The sequence below is a fragment of the Xiphophorus maculatus genome, chromosome 20, assembly GCF_002775205.1.
Source record: "Xiphophorus maculatus strain JP 163 A chromosome 20, X_maculatus-5.0-male, whole genome shotgun sequence".
Taxonomy (NCBI): domain Eukaryota; kingdom Metazoa; phylum Chordata; class Actinopteri; order Cyprinodontiformes; family Poeciliidae; genus Xiphophorus; species Xiphophorus maculatus.
The window spans coordinates 13,381,537-13,406,581 of NC_036462.1; the positions used below are offsets into that span (position 1 = coordinate 13,381,537).

Consider the following 25,045-nt stretch of genomic DNA (forward strand, 5'->3'; position numbering starts at 1 on the left):
GGGGCACACATTTATCTAGCTCAAGCATTTATGTGTAGGTCCATGTGTGTGTGTTTGTGTGTCTTGGTGAATGTATTTATGTTTTCAGTATCTTAGGCTGAGCCTCCTCTTGAGGGCTGAAGAGGTTTGATTCCCACTAGAGGGAACATTTGCATGAATACATAGATGAGAAAGCATGAAAACAACACTTCAAAGAATAATATTGCAAAATCAGAAGCAGAATTTCTATAGCAATGGTCTAATGTTTGTTTAAAATTGTTTTTGCAATGCAGCACACATTTGCATCATTCAGCTTAGTACATTTTCCTATTTTTATGTTAAGATAGTCAGCATAAATCAGGAAGTTTCACGGGAACTTCGTGGAAAGTTTAATCAGGAACTTCATGCTATTTCCAAATTCTGTCAAGTTTTAAAGGAATAGTTTTCTTCTATTTCCGGCCTATAGCGTGGATGTGCCACTGTTAGTGTTTGTTGTGTCAACAAAGCTGTACATTGTTCAGAACACACACTACGTCTAGGACACTACAGAATGCTGGCTCAATTCTTGGTAACAGTGTTTAATTGAAAATCACAATATTTGCTTGGCTTTTTTAAAATAATATTTGGTCGTTCGATTTATTTTAAACAAGAGTCTTTCTCAAAGACTGTAAATAAAGCCAATTGAGAGTTTCACAAAAAAATGTGGATGGATTTTGAAAAATTATTTAGAGTAGAGAGGACCAAAATTTCTTCACAACAATTTAATCAACATAAAACTTGTCATCACAAATGCTTGATGACAAATGTTGCTGTCTACCACTTACTATGTAATAAACCACTTACTATCTAGCAATTAGGGACAGTTCCTTCTTTTCAATATAGAGCCATGAATGTTTGCATAATTGTCCTTTTTACCTTTATGAAATAATGACATAAAATATTTTTTGCAGTTCATCATGTTATATTCATCTAATATGAAAAAAAGAAAAGAAATCTGGAGGACGGCAAATACTTTTTCATTTAACTTTAAGCAGGTGAAATACTTGGCCAGATATTGTGTTTGCTGCATTTTGAGTTTACAATTTTAACTTTGTAAAATAATTATTTGCCATATAGATTGTGTTCTGTAAAATCCTAGAATAGGTAGACATACAGGAAAGCAACTGTTACCTTGTAACGTTTCTGCATGTTTAAGTTTTGCATGCAAGCAAACTGTTCTCCTTGCGGCTCCAAGTTCTGAGACCCAGTGGGACAGTTAATGATGGAAACTCTGGTCCCAACATATGGACTCTCTGCTGATGGTGTTGGTGACACAGTGCCTCTTCTGTTGAGTTGTTATGCACTAAGGATTACACACTCACACACTTTAGCACAAACCACACAGACTCCTCAATACACAGAGGAGAGCTAAGTGAAGGTGTGAGCATCAAAGGCACTGAAAAGCATAAACTGCAGCAGTTTACACACATCAAATCACCACGTGTTGGATTTACAGAGACACAGCGGAATAAACTCACTCTGTGCTTCTGTACAACACTGACAAATACACACATGTACGTGATCTGGAAAAAGGAGTTATGACACCTGCTTGCAAGATACACAGAAGATCTGATAGAAATCTGAGCGTCGTGACGTGGATGATGACTCTGGAACGGTAAGGCTCTCTTTATTACTAGTTTCACTTTCATTAAAAATGTTGAATTTTAAACTGCATTTGATATTGTCATTTATAACAATCAAGATTTATTACAATGAGTCTTTTGGGTATTGTTTTAGTTTGACTTATCAAGGAGAAGTCTGCATTATTATAATTACACTCCTGTTGTCAGTGGAAATAAGATTAGACTATTTTGGTTTTGCCAAAGCCATTAATAAGGCCAAAAATAAACCTATTTTTCAAATTGATCCTCAGACATGAGCAAACCTTTTTTAACCTTTCTCTGTTACTTAGGGAATACATGATCCCTGTAGGTATGTTGTTATTTTTCTGCATTGTTATTTTAGCAACAAACTTGACTTTAACTTTTTGCTCAATAGAAGACAATATGAGAAAGTAAAACAAAAAATTGCACAAAAACAAAAATATTTTGATCCTTCGTACTACTGTTTCATCAGCCTTACAGCTGACGCAACTAACCCCTCTGAATAAAAACAACACTGAAAAACATATGCATCCAAATGAGGTTTATGGAAAACTTTACAATGAATTTGTTAGTACATATTTGTGTTTGAAATCCCATTCACTGCTGCTTTATTACACTGTAAAAAATATACAAATTTAAATTTCTTAAGACCAGTAGACATAACTACACCCTCATTACATATTTTGTGATATTTAAGATTAAGTTTAAAATATTTTAAGTTTAATCCAGGTAATGGAAATTTACATTTCAGCTACACACAAGAAGCACTTGATTTCTCTCTTTTCTGCCAGATTTTTATTGGATTTTAAAAGACCGGGTGTGACTAAAACTTTTACTGCAATCTATTCACTATTAAGTCGATAAATGTTATTGTGCATGTGTTTTTTAATCTATTCAAATGTAAGAAATTTCACTGTTAGACTTTCACTCTCTAATAATACCTCAATGTATTATAATTTTACTGAATGGACACCTTAAATGAAAACATTTTGTGCAGGCATCTAAATGCCTGAGCCACACAAACAATAACAAAACCCAGAATTTTGAAAAAAGACAGTAATCTGTCATGTTATGAAACTTCTCACAGTTTGTGTTTCACCAGAAATTGTTTACCCTCTCTCTCCTCTCTGCTCTTTTCACTTTCTCCCTCACCCTCTCTTTCTTTCCAATGAAGTGGTAAATAATAAATGGCTCAACACAGTTTGTGAAAAGAGAGCAATCATGACGTGTCTGCTTAAAAAATGACAAATCAAAAAAAACCTGAAAGGAGGTGAAACACTTTTTGTGAGTAGAAGTCTTTTCGTGCATTGCCTTCTTATACTTAATTTGCGGTACACTGGATGAAGAGCAACATGTTTCGATGTTGCATCTCTCCTTGTCCACCGTTTGTTGTGGCATGTCAAAGAGCATGAGAGCGTAAGAGTCACTCTGACCCAACAGGCAAGGCAGGAGACGGACAGCAGGCAGGGGGTTTCCCAAGCCAATCTGTCAGACTGGTTTCACAACACTATAAATATAGACTACTAATAGATTTAGGACCTACAACTGTAAAGTGTTTAGAAACAACTTTTGATGTCTACACTGTGTTACCCAGTTGTCTGATGTCCTTATATGGAGCCTAAAAATATATAAAAGTCCATTTTTAGTCATGCGTGCTGTCTATCCGGATCTCAAAACACTATGTTGACATTTATTCATGTCACACATGAGCACTAATTAATTACTTTGACTTTACTGCTATATTATACGTATTTTTTTTTTATTTTACAGTCCCCTGCGCAAGAAATCATCTCTCCTCAACTTTTCCACCTTGTGTCACTTTAAAGCTAAAAACTTCATAATATTTCATTGCGATTTCGTGGAGCAGACCAACAAAAAGTGTCACAATTTTAACATGAAAACAAAATGACTCGTAACGTTCATGTTGCTTTTTGTTTTTAATAAGCCAATTTGAATCTGACACACCTAATCCATTGCAACCATTTTTATTCAAAAGTCATGATTGGTATAAATATTAAAGTTTTTGGCAAAAAACTTAAACGTCTGTGTGGTGAAAAACTAGCACCTCACATCAATGTGAACACACAGTCCTGTGAAACATGGTAGTGGATGCATCATGCTGTGGTCATGCATTTCTTCAGTAGCAACAACAAAGCCGATCAGAACTACTGGGAGGATGGACAGGCAATCTTCAAAGAAAATCCACCAGAAACTTTAAAATAGCTTCACCTTCCAGCAGGACAAACCTAGACATAAAGTCAGAGCTATAATGGAATGGTTCAGATCAAATCATATGCATGTATCAGAATGGTCTAGTCAAAGCCAACCCCTTAATCCATTTTAGAAAATAGGTGCTTGCACATGCTCTTCATGCAATCAGACTCAGCTTGAGCTACTTTGAAAATGAAGAATAAAAAATCCTCTAAACATGCAAAACTGGTAGAAAAATACCATCACAGACTTGATGTTGTACTCTGTATGTTTTAGATTCTTAATTAGAAAAAAAGAAACTTAAAATTGTGACATTTTATTTCCATTTAAGAAAAAGCTAAAGTTTGTGTTTATCTGTCATATGCAATTACAAATTAGTGTATTAAAATTTTAAATTAAAATTAATGATTTAGATGGTTTAAATGGTGGATTTTCTTGCCTAGACAATATTTGTTTGTGTGTTTTGGTTTTGGGTGCCTCTGGTGGGTGTCAGTGAAAGCCTCCCTGTGCAGTTCCCTGATTTGTGGCTATGGTGGAAAATTCTCCTTTGGGATTTGGCTATACACACACACACTCACCCCCGCACACCCACGTACACAGCTTGAAAGCTTTGCAGTCAACACTTCATCAGTAAGTGAGGTCAACTCTCTCACACTTCATACAACGGGTGTACACAGATACACAAACACTCAGTCACTGAAGAAATAAAAACAGCAGCTCTCTCTCTCCCTCTCTATGTCTCTCTCTTTCACACACACACTCACGCCGACTCATACTGACACAGTTTGGGGCTTACTAACCAATCAGAGAGAAGTGGAGTAAGTCCCCCCAGAAGTGGGTGGGAGAGCTGCTGCAGCTGTTTCAGGACTCATAAAGTTTGCGTTGGTGGTTTGCAGAACTTTTCAGCTTACTACTCCTTTAAAACAACTTTCCTTTTCATCAACTTGATTTATTTTTTTTATTGAACTCTGGGGTCGATTAGAACAGAACTTGAGTGCGGAATGGCTGAACTGGTGCGAATTCGAAAGAAAAGACTCCAAATACCTATCTCTAGGTAAGACATAGGGTTTTCATTAATACAGATGACATTATACGCTTAAACTGAATTCAACATCTGCATATATTATAAGACAGAAAATGCTAAAGTGCTGAATTGGAGACACAGCAAATGTTCTTTCCCACAAGTTTCATATCTCTCCAGGTGGCGGTTTCTTGTTTTGCAGAAATGGAAACTTGTGACTCAATAAAAAAACTCTGGTACAGATGGTTTCAGCAGATATTAGGCCTACCACGTAGGAGCAAAGAACCAGATAGTATTTTTTTACCTTAAAAAGTTGCTTGCTTGCTGTTTGCTTCAGGTGTAAGTGGATTTCTTAGAAAAGTTCTTCTTGTCATTTTGGCTGCAGGCATAAACACTTGTCTTGCCCATGCCTTTGGTGTGGGAGGAAAAGCTGCTGCAGAAGTGGTGGGTCATGTGGTTTTTGTTTTGGTTACACACTGATGTACAATTATACGTAAGGGTCACAGCTCAAAGCTTTCCGTATAATATATAATGCTCAGATGCATTTTAACAACACAGGTTGGTTTGATTTACTCATGTATAACAATTATGTATTTTTTTCTTGATCTACTTACAAATGACAGAGAAAGTGAAATGATTCTGCAGGTGATCTTCCACACATTGCAACTTATACTATATTTAGGATGACATACAACACACTTACCAAATTATCTGCCGAAAGAGGATTTCTATTTTTTTTTCTATGCACACGGTTGTATGAGCCTTCTTGAGTAGTAAAAATCCTGTCAGAGGTTCTCCACCTCTGGCCAGACAAAACAAAAAAGACTAGCTTATCAGGAGAGATTACTTGAGATTGAAAGTGAGCCGTGGCATTCTGAGGCATGCTATTTTTATGACTCCACAGCTTTTGAAAGCTCCTGCCAGTGTGATAAACACTTGAAAAACCCGCAAGCATCTCATCCACAGGAACTGGCTCCCATATATAGGCCCAGCGTAGTTTCAACGCCATACGGGTGGTTAATGACAGTGTTTTAGAAGAATTATTAATGGCAAATAATTGTTATGGCAGTAAAATAGTCTTGTTTTCAAACAGATTGCGATTTTTGGAAACTGAGACACCGTTTTTTTTCTTTATCATGTCTCAACACATTTGAAATTAAGCCAAAAACAGGAGGTGGTTAAAATGTAGGTGACACATGCTGCAAGCATTTGCTTTTTGTTCCACTGCAAGGGACTTATTTTTTTCCCCTCCAGTTCTCACTCATAACGTGATTAAAAAGTTTCAAAACCAATTTAGAATGAGCAATTTGGTCTGAAAGGTCCTCAAAATTCAAGCCGGGTTATTTTTCTTTATTCAGTATATACTGACTTAATCTTTGTTGCATAATACCCTAAACAAGGGAATGTTTTCCATCTCATGGAAAACTTGGCTCTGATGGTGCCCTTTTACCACCGGCTGTCTCTGGATAGTTTGACATTTATGTAATTTCCCAATGATTCATTTCTGCTTGTTGAGATTGCAGTGCACTTTTCACTCGATCATGGCAAAAAGAAAGAGCTGTCAATTTATTAAGCTTTTTTTTTATTGAATTTCTTAAAGTTTAAGTTAATTTATAAAGGACTTCGTCATGCAATACAAAGTTCTTCAAAAGGTTTTTATTACCTCTAACTGTTCCCTTTATCTCAACTGTTGTGAGCGCCGATACATTTAGCTGGTCAGTCTACCATTTTATTTAGCTGAATGCGAATTCCCCATAACTTGATTGTGCTTTCTGTTTTTAGGCTGAGAAGCATGCTAAAGCAGATTGAGGAGAAGGATGTCGATTTTGAAGAAATCAAACAAAATTTGGATTTCACGGCATCGTTACTGGAGGCAGTATATCTCGATGGACCGAGGTAAGACAATAAATAGAAATTCAAAGAAGATCCCAATATACAGTTAGTCACTCTTTATAGTTTAAAAAGAAAATCTACTCCAACGTTCATGGGACTTACAGATATTTACAATTTTGTGTCCTAATCTGACATTTTACACAGTGGTCAAGTAATTTTGAAAAAAAAAAAAAAAAAAGAACAAAATCCTTATTGAAATTACATTTTACAATTTTCAAGACTTATTCTCTTGTGACTCTTAATTTCTGAGCCTTTTGAACTTGATGTGCTGAAAGCATCTGCAGTCTATTTGAGGCTATTAAGACAATTTAAATTAAAAATTGCAATGGGACACACATTTACAGCATCAACTACAAGCCACGGATCAAGGAGAACAACTAAACTCAGACAGGTTTATGGTGATTTTTCATTTTCTTCAGTGTAAAAGGGCTAATGTTGTTTTACTTTCCATCTCAGTCTTGTTGTAATAAAACTGGCAAGATTATCTGCAAATGAGTATGTGCTATATTTTTTTTTTACGAAGTCTTTTATTGCAGTTTCTTTTGTATTTACCAGTAAAAAAAAAACACCACAGAAATACTGTATCTGTGATTCACAAAACTATGGGAGCCTTCAAATCAAAGTAGCACTCAATACGAAGGTTGTTATGTGTCAATCCTGCATGCCCGCCTCGGCTGCTCAGCAGACTGATCCTTATCAGAGTGTGTAGAGTTTCTTGGAAATGGTTCAAATAAACTGTGTGCAATTAATCGGTAAAATAGGAAAAAAATTATTTGCTCAATGTCTTTTTGAAAATTGCAGTTTAAGATGTAGTCTGATGTCCCAAGTAGCACTTATAATTATGTAGCTACAGCTTTGGCTTTATCAAGATTATATTGCTTAAGCAAAATAAAGCTATAGGGCTGCAAAAATGTATGGATTAAGGCATAATTTAAAAATACTGTCGTAAAATGCGTCTTCAGTGAAAACTAAAATCTACAAATAATCCTGCAGACTAACTTGATTTACTTTACAGCTGAGGAGACCACAATCCTTATCAATCTTATCTTATCATGGCAAGTCAACGGGTCCATGATGCTTGTTAAAAAACAACCCTAATCCTGCATACATAACAGAGCTGGCTCCAGTTAGAATCAAACTGTGAAGCTGCTTAGGTGTACCACACCAAGAGGACTCCCCCAATATTTTAACAGCTGCACCAAAGGTCAGGTTTACAAATGTCCAAATAAAAAATCTGTGTCCGCAATATGTTTTTCTCTGCTAAGCCAGTACTAACTCCTGAACATCAGAATCAACAACAGGATTTCTCTAAATAATAATAATCACATTTTCCCTTTTAAACATATTCTAAAAACAGATTACCTCAAATGGTATTCGTATCGACATTTGTGAAGTACCTCAGGACATTCAAAGAACAGATTTGGTTTTACAGTAAGTTATTGTATTATGTTGTTTGCTCACTTTTTATCATTTGTTTACAGTTGTAACTGCAGTGTTTCTAAGGTTAGATGTATGATTCATAAACCTATAAAATCTTGAAAAGTCCAGATAAGAAAAGTTTTATCATGACCTAGGCTCTGGATGTTTCATCGAGTTGCACACCAAGTAAGTTGGAGTGGATGATATGAGCACTCAAGACTACTTCAGACAATAAATCATCAGTTTGAAAGAAGCATCATGCATCACTTGCAAAGGACTGATAGCTGACAGCTGGTGGAACTGCATGACACCAACAATTTCCCCTGCTTGCTCGAAGGAAAAGGTAGAGACCCCAGGACCCCAGAACCCCTGCTGACAGTGTTGGAAACACGCAGTCTAATCCTTTACCTGTCACCTGGGAGGAGTGAGTGGCTGTCTGTGTGAAATGCAGACAAAAAGAGTGCATAGTTTCCATGAGCCAAGGTTTTACTTGTCATTCAATACGTTGACCTTTGCAATTAGGAATCAGTCCAATGAGAACAGATTGTTCCTTTATTATTTTATGACCATACTTCTGTTTCCATTCAAATAATCAATGTGTGATCTTAGACAATGTCTGGAGTCAGAGGACGATCTTCAGCAGCTGCAGTCAGATGGGGTGCCATCAGAGGTCACTGACTGGCTGGCGTCCACCTTCACCCGGAGGATTCGACGGCCTTTGAGACGTTCAGATGAGAAGCCCAAGTTTCGCAGCATTGTGCATGCAGTGCAGGCAGGCATATTTGTGGAGAGGTATGTTAGTTCAAACTTTCCATTTGGATCTGTGTCACCAAATCAAGGGTATAAGTGGGTGTTTCGCTAACAGCACAACTCCTACAGGAAACCAATAGAACCACTTGCCTGTATTCTTTATGCCATTTAGCTGAAGTTGTAAATTATTTGTTTCCTCTCTCAGTATTCTGACTTGTAATATTCATTAAGTTTATTTTACAACTGCAGATTTAAACTGTGAAACATTAGCCTTCATTTACTTCCTGGAAAACATTCTTACACTGAGGGCAGGGGCTTTAGGGGATTAGTATAAACACCTCCTGAGTCAAGTTTGCTGCACAGTGTCAACATCTGAACTTTAACTGAACTCAACATAAACACTGCATTATTCCAGGATGTTCAAGAGGGCCTACACAGCAACTATGCCAGACCAACCTGAGGCAGTCGTAAACTGCCTTAGGGTAAGTCCACACTAACCTGCTACCTCAGAGTGTGCAGCAGGTTTATTTGATAAATGGCACATTCTTAGAAAAAGGATCAGTGCAGGTATGCTCCAGTGGGGCTGCTACTTTTCTCTCTTTCTCTTCAGGATGTGGACCGTTGGAGCTTTGATGTTTTTGCTCTGAACTCCGCTAGCTCTGATCACGCACTACAAACTCTGTTCTTTGAACTGATCACAAGATATGACCTCAACAGCCGCTTTAAGGTCTGTAACTGTTGCTGTATCGAGCTGACTTTTAGCAAATTTATTTTTAATATGCAAGCAGGAGATTGCACAAAACGTCCCTCAGAGACATGAACTCTCACTTCCAATTGTGTGTACTGTGTAGAAAATAATCAGATAGAAGGATTGTTCCATTTTATGGTACTTGAAAATAATCTTTCTATCATGTGCGGCATTTAACCATTTTACCTAATTCAGGTTGTTTTCTGAGTTTAATCCAGGCACAGATGTTAATTGATTACATAATGCTTTCTCTAGATTCCCATCTCATGCCTGACTGAATTCCTATCTGCCCTGGAAAAAGGATACTGCAAATATAATAATCCATATCACAACCTCGTTCATGCAGCTGATGTGACTCAGACTATGCACTGTCTGCTGCTGCGCTCCGGACTCGTGGTACCGTTCACTCAAAATAATTACTGACTCCACCCACTTTTTTTCAATCATCTGTTTGTGGCTAATAACGGCCACAAAACTCTTCTTTCTGTTTACCTATGTATGTTTAGCAAAATTCTTCATTTTACATTTTGTCTGTGATTCAGAAATAGGAACAAATGACATAACACGCATCAATGAAATTATATTTTTCTATTTTGTTTTTTTCTGCATTCTCGCTTATGTCTGAATAACCCTCTGATTTATCCTTTGAGTGTCAGACTCAGTAAATCATCAATGACTTCTGGATCAGCACTGAGTGGCTTAAAGAGAATTTATTTCAAAGAGGTGCTTTCAATAGTCTGATCCTTGACTAAATGTACAACTAAAACACTCAACATTCAAAGAAATCTTTATACAAAAGCACTCATCAGAGGCAAAATAGGAATCAGGGATTCTTACTGGCAAAATTGTGTCTGATGTTGTGACTGACTTGAATTGAAAAAGGTTCATTAATTTTTTCATCCATTAATTAAACAGGATGTGGGGGACTTTGTCCTTTAAAGAGGGATCCAAGATTTTACTTAAAAAAAATCTAATTTCAACCAGCATATGAATAGAATGCCCCAGAAAGTTTGAGATTCTACATACTTTTCTTTTCCATTTATAAGAAAAATCATAGCAAAGTCTTGGTTATTCTGATGTTTCTTCTTCTTTTTCTTGTCTGCGTAGCTTCTTCTTACATTGTTCAGAACCGAGATGTTGCTTATCCATTAATGGTGTCCCTTTTTTTCACCAAGCACTGGCTGACAGAGCTTGAAGTGATGGCATCCCTGTTTGCTGCAGCCATTCACGACTTTGAACACACTGGAACCACAAATAACTTTCACATCCACACAAGGTCGGCTTTATTTCGTGCTCCATCTATTATAAACCTTGTGTATTGTTTGTAAAGTGCCTGTTGCATAAATGTCACATCCTGTTCTGAAACTTTATAACAGAGCTAGAGATAGAAATAGATTTAGAAATAGTAAGACAAAACATATACATATAGCTTTTAAGGAATTTGGGGAATGAGATGAGATCTTTCCAAAGCAAACATGGCTTTATGAAGGGAAAAACAGTATTTTTAGATTTTTCCAACACAGTCTCTTTACTTTTCTATGTTTACCCCCATGTCAATCATGCTTCCTTGGCATTAAGTTATCTTTTTGTGATCAGATGTTGAAGACATTAAATTATGATTAACATAATATAGTGCCTTGGAAAACTAATGTTCTTTTTGTCCAATGTAATATTGCTATGTTGTTATATTGCTGTCAGTCAACAGTTACTTTTAACTTTTCTACCCTCAGTATTTCCCCCTTTAAAATAATATTGCTGACAGCAATATTATTATAAAGCAGCTTTTAGGATGCTTCACAATAAAAGTAAAACCTGGCTTTGTTTGCTGAATCTATAGATCTCCAAACATATAGTCCTTCTTTTCCAATCATTTCTTTAAGTGGAAAGTTTTTCAGAGGCTTTAAAATAAAACCTTATAGTAAATGGTTTGTGTCTGTAAAGAGCTTTATCAAGTCCAGAGAATGCTAAAGTGCTTCACATGACAGTTATTCATTCACCCATCCTCAAGGCGGGTGAAGTGTCTTACCCAAAAACATGACAGAGGCGGGTGGAACAGGAATTGTACCAGCAACCCTCTAATTGCGGGGTGAACTCCCAACACCGTCACCTCCATCGTCCTGATTGAAAAATTTCACATAATCTCCTTTAGTTGTAATTTTAAGACCCTAACATGAAGCAGGTAATCAAATAATTTGTTAATTACCTTTATAATAGTGAGTCAATCATGCACATGGCTGACCTTTTTTTCCCCAACATTTCACGCTTCAGTGTGAAAGTCATCATTATAGTTTTGCAGTCACAGTTATTTAATTGCTCCCTCAGGCTTTTACTTTTAATCACATTTTCCAAACTCTTCATACCAAACAGTCACTTTACTGTTTGACTGAATCTTTGTTCATTTATGCCTTTTAAAAAAAGGCATAAAAGCCTTGATATCAAAGATTTTCTTTTTATTACCAACTCGTCTTTATTTTTCTGTCTGTGTTCCAGGTCAGAGTTTGCTCTGATTTACAACGACAGATCTGTGCAGGAAAGTCATCACCTAAGTGCAGCATTTCACCTGCTGCAGGACGACCAGATGAACATCTTCATTAATTTGACACGAGAAGAGTGGATGTAAGATACATTACATTTATTCTATATTAAAAGTTATTGACATTCATAGTTAATTTTGAGAGAACACGAAAGATAAAATGTAGGTAGATCATACTGCATAATGAAACAAGCTGTGCATAATGTTTTCTACACTGGTTATCAGAAGAGGGGCTGTCACATGCATACTTTACTGGTTTACTTGCCTAATAAAAAATAAACAAATCTCTACTTACTTTATGATTTATATTAGCTGGCAAGAGACTACTTTAATACGTTAAACACGACACCCCTTTATCATAGTTATAGTATTATCGATTCACCTGACATGTTGGACCTTAAACATCTGAACAAAATGTGCAGCTGTGATCACTGGAGCTGCTTGGAGACGATGTTAAAACCCTCACCTTTAACATGCTTATCTATAATTGTCTTTCTAATTTCCAATGAAAAAAATCTCTCTCTTCTCATCTTCAATGTGGTACACACCATGTCACCAAACAGCACAGTGATTATTTGTCATCAGTAAAATTGGCACTGACTGACTGTAAGCTTCAAGAGACCTATAATACTGGATGAAACACCATAGTTTAACATTTTCTTGTGTTCAAATTATTTTCAGTCTTTTCTAGAGGTACCATTATTTTTGTCCAGGTTCATTTCATTAGTTTATTGTTTTCTAATTATTCTGTTTAACTCCAATTCGAAAGCAGTGCCTGAATTTTCCTTGGTTTATTTTCTGTAATTTTTTATTTATTATTAATTTTGCTGAGAAATGTGTCTATCAACAAAAGCAGCAGTGAAATGATTCCTGTAACAACATAGGCTGAGAAGCTACAGAGAGAGGAAGAAGCTATCACCCCAAAGGCAACATGAACAGTAAACAGTAACAGACCCTATCGTCTAAAAAAACTAAAATAGAAGTGTTTAACCATAATGATCATTGTTACATTTGGAGAAAAAAGGGGAAGTTTCTGAGTGTGAGAACTCCAGGGGCATGCTGTTTTATTGCAGAACACTTCACAAGATGATTGAGATAATGAATAGAAAACATTATAGAGAAATGTTGAACCAACATCACAAGATTTCAGCCACAGCTAGGTCTCCCTAATGGATAAAGATCTTATTAATTAAACTGACAAATTGATTACAAAGTGGGTCTAAGACAGAAAGTCCTGATCTCAGTCCCACAGAAAGTTTCTTGGCAGAGCTAAAGTAGTGTGTCTAAGAAAGATGACCCACAATTCTCAGTAAATCCCGTTACATTCCCCTTAAATTTCCTAAGAGTCTGTAAAGGATAATTTTACTTATAATGACGAGCTGTTCACTAGCAACTAAGTCTGCAGCGACATCTGTCAGACACTATAATGATATTGCAATGCTGAGTTTCCATTACAATAAAAACTAATGGCTGACTTTAAGGTAAAACCGATGCCTCCTAAACATCATCAGTGTAGTTTGTGTTTGGAAATCATTTACAATATCCGCACCGTCTGCGTTAATGGAGTCATTTGCTTCATACTTCACACACCCGGTGCGACTGTAATATTCACTGTGGAGCTGTGCAGAGATAAACACAGCAGCATGCCGCAACAGGCTCCTTTTGCAGTTAGTGTTGCTATGAGAACAAGAAAATCCATCAGTAAAGTTAAAAAGGTTACAACCTCACAGAATCCTCCCGACTGCCACTTTTACTTTATATGGTTCCGTCACATCATTCAAGGCCGGCCAGTAAACTGCGAGTCTTTGTATGTCTGTGTGTATATTTACAGGGAGATGCGATCACTTGTTATAGAGATGGTTTTGGCCACTGACATGTCCTCCCACCTATTTCAAGTAAAAGCAATGAAATCCTGTCTACAACAACAAGAGCGGTAGGTGCAAAACCCAGAATTTACGTATTGGCTCTTTAGAGGCGTTTGAAATGTTTCAAACTAAAATCTGGATGAAGGAACTGTGTGTCTTATACTTAGTGAACTGTGTCAGAACTGCTTTTCTGCTTTGTCTGCAGGCAAAATAAACAAAGTATTATGCTTTTTCCATCAGGATGGATAAGCCCAAAGCGTTGTCTTTGTTACTGCACACAGCTGACATCAGCCATCCATCCAAGCCCTGGGCCCTGCACTCTCGCTGGACCAAAGCCTTAATGGAGGAGTTTTTCAGGCAGGTAGGCATCTGAATAAATGTCCTCTGATCTGACACAGGCCATTTTTTATTTATTTTTTTTTTATTTCTTTTACTTTTACTCCTAAATTAAATGATCACAATTAGATTTTGGCACAAGTAATTTGATTCCGTAGGGATTCCTAGAAAGCTGTCATGTTCATCCTGAATAAAGTGAAAGTTCAAAGTTGTGGAAATATCATTCAAACTTTTTCACTAGTTCACATGACCAATCTAGATCCATCTAGATCTACAAGTAAAAAGGGCAGTAAAATTTCCTGCTATTAAAAAAAATGTCCTCTGAAAACTCACCAACTGATGCACAAACTGCCTCTGATAACTATAACTGTATAAACATTTTCCACTATCTCTCCAATTGCTTCCTGTTTTGACTGATGTCCACCATATATTGCTAAAGAGGCTAAACTGTGATATAGGACTTTTAGTTTTGGAAATATAAAACATGTTTGAATTCTTTATTTCAATCTTTTATTTCTCCATCTCATTACAATCTGTGTTTTTCCCCAAAGAGTTAGCATGTGAATAAAATCAAAAAGTCCTGTGGCGCCTGCAGTGCTGCAAAAAATATTTGCAGCTTTACAGATTTATTGTTTTTTAGACACATCTGTTAAAAATAAGCTTTTCACCAATGGTTGATATGTTATTAGAGGAAAAATATGCAGTCTAACCTGGTTCTTGTGGTGTCACTTCAGTACTTACCTGAGACAATAAACTTTGCAAAAAGATCCGAAAAATGCCCATTATAGATAAAAAGTAGAGAATTCACCTCTGACTTCTACGCATCAGTTTTCACAAATGGGTTGGCACATTAAAATAACAATGTAAGAATGTTTCCATTGACTGCTTGGTTCTCATTACGGGTTATGTTCTGTTTTGCCATGGTTTTGTGGTAAATACCTCAGCAAAGTTTGCAAAATATTCTAAAAGCTGTACTAAAAAGATATTATTTTTACATAACAAACATCTCTGAATAGCTTTATAGGTATGAATTATACTTCTGAAAGAGTTAAATTTCTGTAATGTTAGTGGCTTTTCTGAACTGTGAAAATGAGTTTCCTTATTTCACAGTATTTTGGTCTGAAAAACCTTCAGGATTCATGTTGAGTTTATGTTTTGTTGACTTTAAAGTCTGGTAGTCATTGGGGTTTATTTAAGAATTTCCTTTGGTATGGTTTGAGGCAACATTATTGCAGGAAATGACAAAAATAGACTAGAGCACTAGGGTACAACTGGGCCATTAAAACTTTACACAGTTGAGATGCACTCTACTTGAGTTTAACATATTAAATGTTTACAATAATTTAAATGCTTTTCATCACTATATTTATGGCACTTGTCTTAACTACAGTGTAATTGTTCACCTTATGTAAATACAAGAAAGTCAGTCTTTATAAATGTGTGCATCTAGAAATGAGTGACAGTTTACAAACACTGTAATCTGAAACGCAAAACATGTTTTGCTTAAAAGCTACCTGAACTTGAATCTGATGTGAGACTTGTAATTATTTTAACAATGTTTTTTTTTTTTTTCATGACAGATGTTGGGCAGATTTTCTGTCTCTGTGACAACAAGATGTGGAAACTCTGAATAGGCTCTTTTGTACCTTTAAAAACACAGAGCCACCTGCTCACAAAACGCTCTGTCTAAAAGTTTCAGTTGGTGTTTGTTGGAATAAGCTAACCTTAGACAGTTATTTTCAGGTCATGTGTGGGATGCCATTGAATCTTCTCTTGTTCTCTCTATCTTTGTGAGGGCGATAGAGAGGCGGAGCTCGGCCTTCCCTTCTCTCCACTGTGTGATCGAAAAAGTACCTTAGTAGCTGAGTCTCAGATAGGTATGTCTCAATTATGTTCCTTTCTTTTAAGCAGGATATAGTTGTTGTCTACAATGCCTTTGTGGAAGAACAAACACATGTTCTTATTTGTCAGGTTTTACATTTGTCAATATTTTTCAAAATTGAAGAAACCTGCAGCCTCATAATACTTTCTTGTAATGTAAGCATTATTGCATTAAGTGAGGTCCAAGCATTTACTTTGAACTTCTGAAATGTTAATTTTTACTGATGCAAAAGGTACTTTATGAACACATTAGCTCTCGTCACCTTCATAAAGGTGATGAGATCTCTTGAACTTTTTTCAAATATTTTCACATTATTGCCAAAACTTTTCAAGTACTTGCTTTAGTAATTTGCCTAAAGAGTAAATAATCAACCTGTTTGTGATTTAACCATTATAAAACCAGCTGTTCTGTGTGTGGCTCAGAGGTTTCTTGGCAGACATTAGTGAACAAACAGCATCATGAAGACTGTGGCAAAGCCTGAAAAGTGGCATTTACTGTGAATTTTTTTTAATTATTTCCAAAAATTTGGAAAACCGTGTAACATTTCCCTTCCACTTCTGAATTAAGTACTACTATGTGTTGGTGTGCCACTCATAATCCCAGTAGTTCAAAATACATTCATTATAATGTGATATACTTTAGGTACCCCAGTAACTACATGCTGACATTTGTTCTTGCAGGTTTCATTGACTTCATTGTGTATCCTACATTTTCCCTGTTGACGGACATGGCAGAGAAAATTGTTATTCCTTTGGTGGAGGAAAACCCAGGACCCCCAGATCCCTGCAACAGACACAGGTACTGTAGGAATAAAATCTGTAAAGTAAATAATCTGGTGGAAGAAAGGGGAGGGGTGGAAATATTTAATCTGAAATAAACTTAACATGTAGTAATAGAGATTAAAGTAAACAAGCCAAAATGTTGTAAAACCTACAGAATAATGTATAACAAAACAGAATTACATATAACTAAAACAAGGCATATTTAAACTTTTTCTCAGTAAATGTAATTAAAATGGGGCTACTGATGTGAAATTGACTTTAGGTGTAGGCAACAATCTAATTAATCAGTTATTAATCCAATACAATCAATTAAACCTTCAAATAAAAGGACTTGACATTGGTTAAAGTCAAGGCTTTGACGTTCCATGTCCTTTTGAGCTTCTTTTCCCTCTCATGTTTAACTGCTGTTTACATGCTACAATAATATAACCTGAGGATGAAGTAAACTGTAAAAAATTATGTATGAAGTTACATTTGATTCTTAAGTTGGATCAAGAATTAACATCTTTCCAGAGTTGTTATACCTGAAACATGAAGGATTTAAATTCATATTAAACAGGCCTGGGTTAATACCTAGAAACCACAAGAAGCAAGCATTAGGGAGAGACAAAAGATATTAACAAAACCTAAATACTTCTTTTACACTTACTAATCTTTTGAGATACATAACTAAAGACTTTAAAAGTTTATTTATCTTGAGATATGGTCTTTGACTTGTTTTGTATCAATTATATAAATACAACCTTAGCTTGAATTTTAAGTGAACCAGCACTGATTTGCAAACATTTTTGACATACTGTAGCTACTTGGTCATAAAATTAAGGAGATCTGTGATTATTATTAGAGCCAGAGTGCTTTTCTGATAAAACTAGTTACAGGCAACAAGCAAATAGGTGAGACTCTGGTCTCTTTCTCAGCAGAAATAACTTAGACACTTAGACTGTAGTCTCCTTAACAATAACATTATCTGCACTGTTGACAAAATATAGCCGATACAAGACTGAGAACGACAGTTGCTGACAAAGGGAAGTCCGAACTGAGCGAGACACAGCAGACAATCTTACCCCACATTTACATTCTCTGAAATAAAGATGTGACAGTATGTAAATTAGTTTTTGTTTAGCTGCTGTTCGACAGAATTGAATGTAAAGACGGTATCAATGCACAGAAATGAGGCCATCAATAAACAAAACAAAAAAAAGAAACTGACCCATAATTTGTTCTTGACTGGACTTAATTGTCTGTGTATTTTTTAAAAGAATAATAAGGATAAATTAAGACATGAAAATACTTATGTTCATTGTAAAAATTTAAAAAAAGATAAACATATTTTATCTTTTGGCCTAACAAGATCAAATTGCACAAGAAACTGTGAATACTTACACACCAAATTTACGCTCATTTAAGAAAAAAGACAAAAGTTATACATTTTGAGATATTCGAAATTCAAGAATTATGTGAAAACATAATTATAAAAGCAACAATTTACTTAAAGAAAAGTCCATGATTTAGTGGTATGTAGCATATTTAAAGATTCTCCTCTTTTTGTTCAGTGGGAAAACAATGTCTGATTGATCTGTTCCTGGTGGGTCACATAAACGTCTGGACTGCTTTAGTGTTCAGGATTCATTTGAATGTCAGCATGAAAATCAATACAAGCATAAATGACAATTGTTATTTGCTCTCAGTAATCTCTGGAAGGAAAGCTCCAGGGGTCTGCAGTGGAGTCTGGCACACATCACAGCTGAGCTGGTGAGCTTTCGCTCGACTTGGACTCGACACACAGAAGACAACAAGCTCAAATGGAAAGAGAGTGGCTCAAATGGTAGGTTTCTGTGTAGGGCTGCTTTCTCTAAAAGCACATACTTCACAAAAAGAAAAAAAGTATAGTAACTGTTAAAGCAAATCAACTCTGGCATGTTTTCTTCTGATGTAAAGAAATAATTCATGGTATCAAAAATACAATTTTGAAAACTTCTGCTGCAGTCTAATAGATGATTTGTTGTAAAAATATCCCGCATTCTGGCAAAGTTGAAGCATCTTGGCTCCATCCCTTTGATTTGATTTGTTATCTTAATTCATTTCAGAGTGATCTCATGCTGAGAGTAGCAGATAGGGATACTTTGTTTTTCTTTCAGCTTATCAAAATTTTCCAATGCCTTTTCCAACCTTTAATTTCCTCCAGGATTTTCTGACTCCAGCGTTACAAAAGAACAACGATCCATGGAGGAGGAGAGGTCAGAAAAATCTCTACAAGACAGCAGTGAAAATGCAAAACAGTAGAAGGGACTTTCTTATGACTTGGGCTTGTTACCGAGAATTTCTACATTGTTAAACTGAGGCTGGGAATCACTTTTTGTAACAAAACCACACATTTCTTTTTGTTATAATGTGTGACAGAGAAGGAGGCATGATTAGACTTAAGATCATCTTCCAAAGGTAAGATGATGTGCAATACATACTATGTCATTATGTCTTATTTTAAGAGTAAGTAGTACACCACAGTAATTTAAATGGAAAGTCGACATGCTGGTCATGTCATTTAGTTGTCAGATGTTTTAATTTAAATTTCCACTTAAACACAACAGAAACTTTTTCCAGTTGTAGTTATAGAACTACACAGACATATTTATCCTGCATTAAACTCTAAACATACAACATTTTGACTTATGTGACTTATTTAAGAGTTTCTATGGGGGCTGAGTGCAGTATTTTTACTTATTTTGCAAAAGTTTCCAGATTTATAATGCATGGTTTTAAATTCTGGCCTTTTACTTTTTATATATTTCTAGCATTTAAATTGGTGGTTTGCAAATATTTGTCTGAGGTAATCATGTGGAGGTATTTGGTGCAAAGCATTTGTACCTTGTAACTCTAAAGTCACATAGAACTGGGTTTGAATAATTCTATTAGTGTAGGACAATTTAGTCAAAACTTTGTAGTTTTGACACTTCAAAGTTTTGACTTTGTAGTTAAAACAGTTTTTAAATACACTCAAGGTATAATCAGGTGGAATCACCATTTAGCCATTTCCCAAGGCGGACTAAAACCAGAAGCCACCTTCAACTTCGCATGACTCTGTATGGTTCTGAGAGGCCTCTCTGTTCTGTTAAATAAACATCTAATAAATATTTATCCATAAAACTCCTGCATAAACTCCTAAAGAGTTTATGCAATGTTTGGTGATTTAATATGTGCTGAAAGGCCGATGGATGGCTGCAAGATGCCAACAATACTCTCAGTCCCCACAATCTTAAGCAAGGTGTTTTTACAGTTTGTTAATACTGAGTCCAACAACGCCTCCTGCTGTATGGGCATATTAATTACCCACAAGTCACATATTTTTGCTCCACTATCAACATTACAAATGTAGCAAAATGGACTTGTACTTCAGAATTTAGAGGGGCAGCTGATGTTTTGTAATAAGCTAAATACCTTTTCTGATTCAAAGTTTACAGATGCATTCTGGTTCAGTGGTTTACATGATTGTCAAATAGAAAGAGATTTATTTTGTAGATCTGCTAAAAACTCACAGGCTTGCTGTTAAAGCCGGGGCTCTGGGTGGGCCATTCCAAAAATGAGTTATTTTGGCAGATTTGCAAAGATAATTTTTGAACTTAAATCTGACGGGGCAATATATATACATTCTAATCCTGCCCCAGGAGTCTCTATTAGTGGCTTCATCTGGGAGAGAAACAAAGCTAAACTGAGCCAGTTGTTAAACTTAGGGGATGAAAAGCAGATACTTATAGTTAGTGGCTGCAATTGGTTTTTCACTGGGTTTTCCCAAAGGATTGGCAAGGGTAAACACAGCAGTGATTCTTGAGATAAGGGACAAAATGGTTTTAAAATTCTTCCACCAAAAATGTTATTTATTCCTGAAGTTATGTATTCATACATGACAAATAATGTTTTGGGAATGTAAATATGTTAAGGTGCAGGCTCCCAGCTGCAGCATTTTCTTTTAAATTACATTTTTACTGGATCTGACTGAGAAATTTGTCAACACCATCAGACAAAAATAAATTGGTATAAAATTATTTTTTAATGAACTTATGACTGATATTTTTACTCTCTGTGGTGTCTTAATTATTTTAATTATGTCCATGTTTTTTAAATTAATCATACCACAATTTAAACATTTATTTAGTCTGTATTTAATTACTCCAGTTCAATTGATACAAAAAACAATTTTGAAAGTAATCACCACAATGAACAGTGTCATTTATTAGTAAAAAAACACATATGCACCAAATACATGAATTCAGACATTTCACAAACAAATGCCTATCAAGAAACAAAATAAATATTATTTTAAACAAAATGCAACATAAACTACATCTGACAGAGTTGACGGCACATGACGGTGTTGACACAAAACTGATGGTGGTGACAAACTAGTAAGTAAAAAGAAAACACTGAACTTGAAATGACATTTAAGAAGAATTAAATGCTGAAATGTTGTAGAATGTGAAGATATGAAGAAAAAATGTGAAATAACCATATTTAGATTTCAAGGAACATCTAAATTTTTGAGAATGTACCTTTGTCACTGAAGTCATCAACCAGGACGATTTTCAATCAAAATGTAAAAGATGAATACAAACAAAAATATACACGACAGAACTTTTTGAAATATATTGTGAACTAATTCATATCTTTCTAAATCGCTTAAAAGTCAGAATATTTAATCCCCAGGCAATAGACGTGTCACATATTCTCCTTCAATAAAATCCATAACAGCTGGTGAAATGCGGTATACACCCCTGGTGCTGCTTGTGTGGACTGGTGAGGATGGTTTTCTCAGCCTAACTAGGACATCCGAAAATGGCACAAAGCAGATATCCCGACGACCTTGTTTTTGCTTGAAGCTAAGAGTTGGTCCATGAGGATGAAAAAATTCCACTTGTACATCTTCGTGCTCTTTGTCAATTTGTAAGGCTTTAGCCAGCCACCATTTTCCATCATACATCACAACAAGCCAGTCTTCACTTTGGACATCACAAGGATCTATCAGGGTTGTTGTTCCTTTAGGTGTCTTGCTCGGCTCCTTCTCCATTTCCTCCATCAGCATTTCCAGAGGATTTTGAACTTTAGCAGTGGTTGAACTTTCATGGACATCTGGGTCCTGTGTTGTGTTGCCAAAAGAGTGAATGGTGGGACTGAAGCACTTGCAAATCTGTGGCTCTCCGCAAAAACATGAAAGGAACCTACAATGGATGACATTCCCCTGAGCTAGCACTTGGTGAATGTTTCTTGTTCCTGGAATTGATTTCAGGGTTTGCAGGAGGAGAGAGTCATAAGACTGAAAATCTTCATTTGTCACAAATTGCAGCTTGACACCACTTAAGCTGTTGGACACCTTGTCAAAGAATAATTTGCCATCTATGATATCCTGACCTCTCAGCACAATACTGTCAGCACATCTCTTCACCGTCGCCCCAATGCCATCTGGAGCGCCTTTGCCATGTGATGTTGGGAAGAAATTCCATGTAGCTTTCTCAAATCCCAGACGTTGCAGGACAACACAGAGGAGAAAGAAGTTCTTCTTATTTTTATATTGTTTGCTTGGACCATCAGACCAAAAGTGGATAGTGTTTATAGCCGGATATCTGATGTGAATATCTGTGAGGATTTGATCCATATAAGTCCATATGGCTGCAGCATCCTGACGCTTTGACTCCGAGATTGTGCAGAATCCTGCTTTTTGTTGCCCAGTGTAGAACATGCCTGCGTGAAGTGTGATCTGCGGGAGATTTTGTCCATAGTGACAGGATTGTACTTCTTCGTTCTCTTGCCTCCTTTTGTTTTTGCTTCCAAAGTCTTCTCTTACGTCTCTTATCTCTTTCACCCAGATTATTGATATGTTTTATTTTTCCCTCTTCCACTCTCTGTCTCCATCTTTTCCTTTCCTTTCTTAAAAACTCTTCCTTCAGCTCAGGCTGGCTATTTATTTTTTCTCTCCTTCTTTTCTGATACTCCCTGTTCCTTCTCTTGCGCTCCTCCACTGACAGCTTTTCTCTGGCCATTGTAGCCTGAAATATAGGCAATTATCATCAGTACACTGCTTGTCATGGGATAAACATACCCTTCCCTTACAAAATAAACTACATCTTATTAATTTTAAAGGACTAATAAAATTGTATTAAATTTAAACCATTAAACTTTACAAGTTGCTGAAAATAATCAGAAACATTTTTAAAAAGAAATACATGATGAATGTGAAGTGCTGTCAATTATGTAAAATACAGTAAAATGAATTAACTGCACACTTAAGTGACATTTGTCAACACCATCACTAAGAGAGTCAACACCGTCAGTTAAAAAATCTGATGGAGTTGACATCTGACGGAGTTGACAAAACGCCATGCTAACTTCATTTATATGATGATATTCTGAAGGAGGCCATATTGTAGCTCATCAGTTCTTTTAAATCCTTAAAATATACTAAAATTAAGCATTTATTTAACAAAATTTCATCAAAATTTTGAAAAATGTTACTTATGGTGTTGACACTTTATGGTTGTGACAAACAACTTAGGAATAAAAAAGAAGAAAAAACAAAAGAATAATATAAGCTTACCAGAGCTGCTTATCACCCCAAGCACAGGAAGAGAAAGGAAGTGGTCATGGGGTCCTCAGAATTTCTGGTGCCCTTCAATAATGCCTGATTTTTTTCACATTCTTTCTATGTCTGACGGTGTTGACAAAAACTGAGGACACAATTTCAATTGAATTTGAAAATACATTAAATGACTTTTAATTGCATTCATTGATAGTTATGAAGTTAGTTGTTTGAATACTTATAAAATAATATATTATGACAACTAAATATAATTATTTTAGTTCTTTTAAACTATGATAATGTATTGAGTTCTACACCAGGACAAGGGCTTTTACAGACACCATTCACCTACTACAATGTTTAAAATAAAAAAATATTCAGCAAACACCAGGAAAACATACATTGTTGTGCTCAGATGACCCAGGTTAGTTTAGTCAGATATTTAAAAAATATATATTTGGTGTATATTTTATTCAAATTTTGTACTTTATCCATGGGACCTGTTTTGTCCCTATTCTCAAGAATCACTGACAGGACGCCAGGCAATATTATTTTCAGAGAGAATTTTAAGCAATTGGCAACCATAGCTCTGCTGATTCGGCTGCTCCAAAAAAGTGCCATAGCTTTTCAGAAATGTTGAGCAAGTTGCAACTTCTATGAAGAGCAAAAACAACAACAACAAAAAAAAAAAACAATTCAGTCATAGTTCTAGATGAACTCATGAACAGACCAATGCTATCCTTAAGGTAAACCAAGGAGGAGGCAGCATGATGCTATGGGGATGCTTTGCAGCAGCAGAAACTGGCAGATAAGTCTGAAATAATTTACAGAGACAACCTGGATGAAAACTTGCTCCAGAGCAATCTTGACCTCAGGCTGGGGTGACGGTTCATTTTTCTGCAGAACAACGACCTAAAGCACATAGCCAAGATCCCAAAGGCTTTAGAACCTCACTGAATAGCTCTGAACAGCCAGACTTGAATCCTATTGAACGTCTCTGACAATGATTGCAACCTGACGGAGCTGCAGAACAGAATGAGTGAAGCTGCCTGAAGATTGGTGAACTAAGCTGGTGGCATCAAATTCAAAAAGGCTTGAGGCTGTAATTGCTGCCAAAGGTGGATCAATAAAATATTAAGCCAAATCTGTGAATACTTGGTTTTCTATTTTTAAGAAATTTTCAAGATCAATCAAAAAAAAAAAATCACTTTTTGACAATGCAGTGTTTGTGTGTGAAATTTTGAGGAAATAAATTAATCCAATTTGGACAAAGGCAGAAACACAAGCTGTGTAAAATGTTAGGTACTGTGATTACTTTCCAGATACATTATAGTTATTGTAATTCTAAATAAATCCAGGCAAGAATTTAAAATCATTACAATGAAGCTTTCGGTCTTCTGTTCTGGGCAGGAACTAGT

The 25,045-nt window shown here is 35.9% G+C and overlaps 2 protein-coding genes across 2 annotated transcripts; one reads left to right on the forward strand and one right to left on the reverse strand.

Moving 5' to 3' along the window:
• Positions 1-4,669: 4,669 nt before the first annotated feature.
• pde1b (phosphodiesterase 1B) lies at positions 4,670-21,180 on the forward strand. Its single transcript, XM_005796974.2, has 14 exons — positions 4,670-4,887; positions 6,637-6,750; positions 8,776-8,958; positions 9,332-9,398; positions 9,527-9,643; positions 9,920-10,060; positions 10,840-10,940; positions 12,155-12,280; positions 14,029-14,130; positions 14,303-14,423; positions 16,194-16,275; positions 16,961-17,078; positions 18,751-18,887; positions 19,248-21,180. The coding sequence occupies exons 1-14, from the start codon at positions 4,835-4,837 to the stop codon at positions 19,343-19,345; spliced, it is 1,560 nt and encodes a 519-aa protein (XP_005797031.1). The 5' UTR covers positions 4,670-4,834; the 3' UTR covers positions 19,346-21,180.
• LOC111605902 lies at positions 20,906-24,736 on the reverse strand. The gene is made up of 2 exons (XM_023325591.1): positions 23,646-24,736; positions 20,906-23,097 (listed from the first exon to the last, which is right to left on the reverse strand). Exon 2 carries the CDS (start codon positions 22,788-22,790, stop codon positions 21,750-21,752), a length of 1,041 nt encoding a protein of 346 aa, XP_023181359.1. The 5' UTR covers positions 22,791-23,097; positions 23,646-24,736; the 3' UTR covers positions 20,906-21,749.
• Between the last annotated feature and the right edge of the window lie 309 nt (positions 24,737-25,045).

What these genes read in the sequence shown, in the direction of transcription:
- pde1b (XM_005796974.2), top strand. Translation starts at nt 4,835, where the DNA reads ATGGCTGAACTGGTGCGAATTCGAAAGAAAAGACTCCAAATACCTATC. An exon ending in CAGTCGTAAACTGCCTTAGG is followed by an intron (nt 9,399 to 9,526) that starts GTAAGTCCACAC and finishes CTTTCTCTTCAG; the next exon opens with GATGTGGACCGTTGGAGCTT. An exon ending in TGCTGCGCTCCGGACTCGTG is followed by an intron (nt 10,061 to 10,839) that starts GTACCGTTCACT and finishes TTTTTCACCAAG; the next exon opens with CACTGGCTGACAGAGCTTGA.
- LOC111605902 (XM_023325591.1), bottom strand. Translation starts at nt 22,790, where the DNA reads ATGTTCTACACTGGGCAACAAAAAGCAGGATTCTGCACAATCTCGGAG.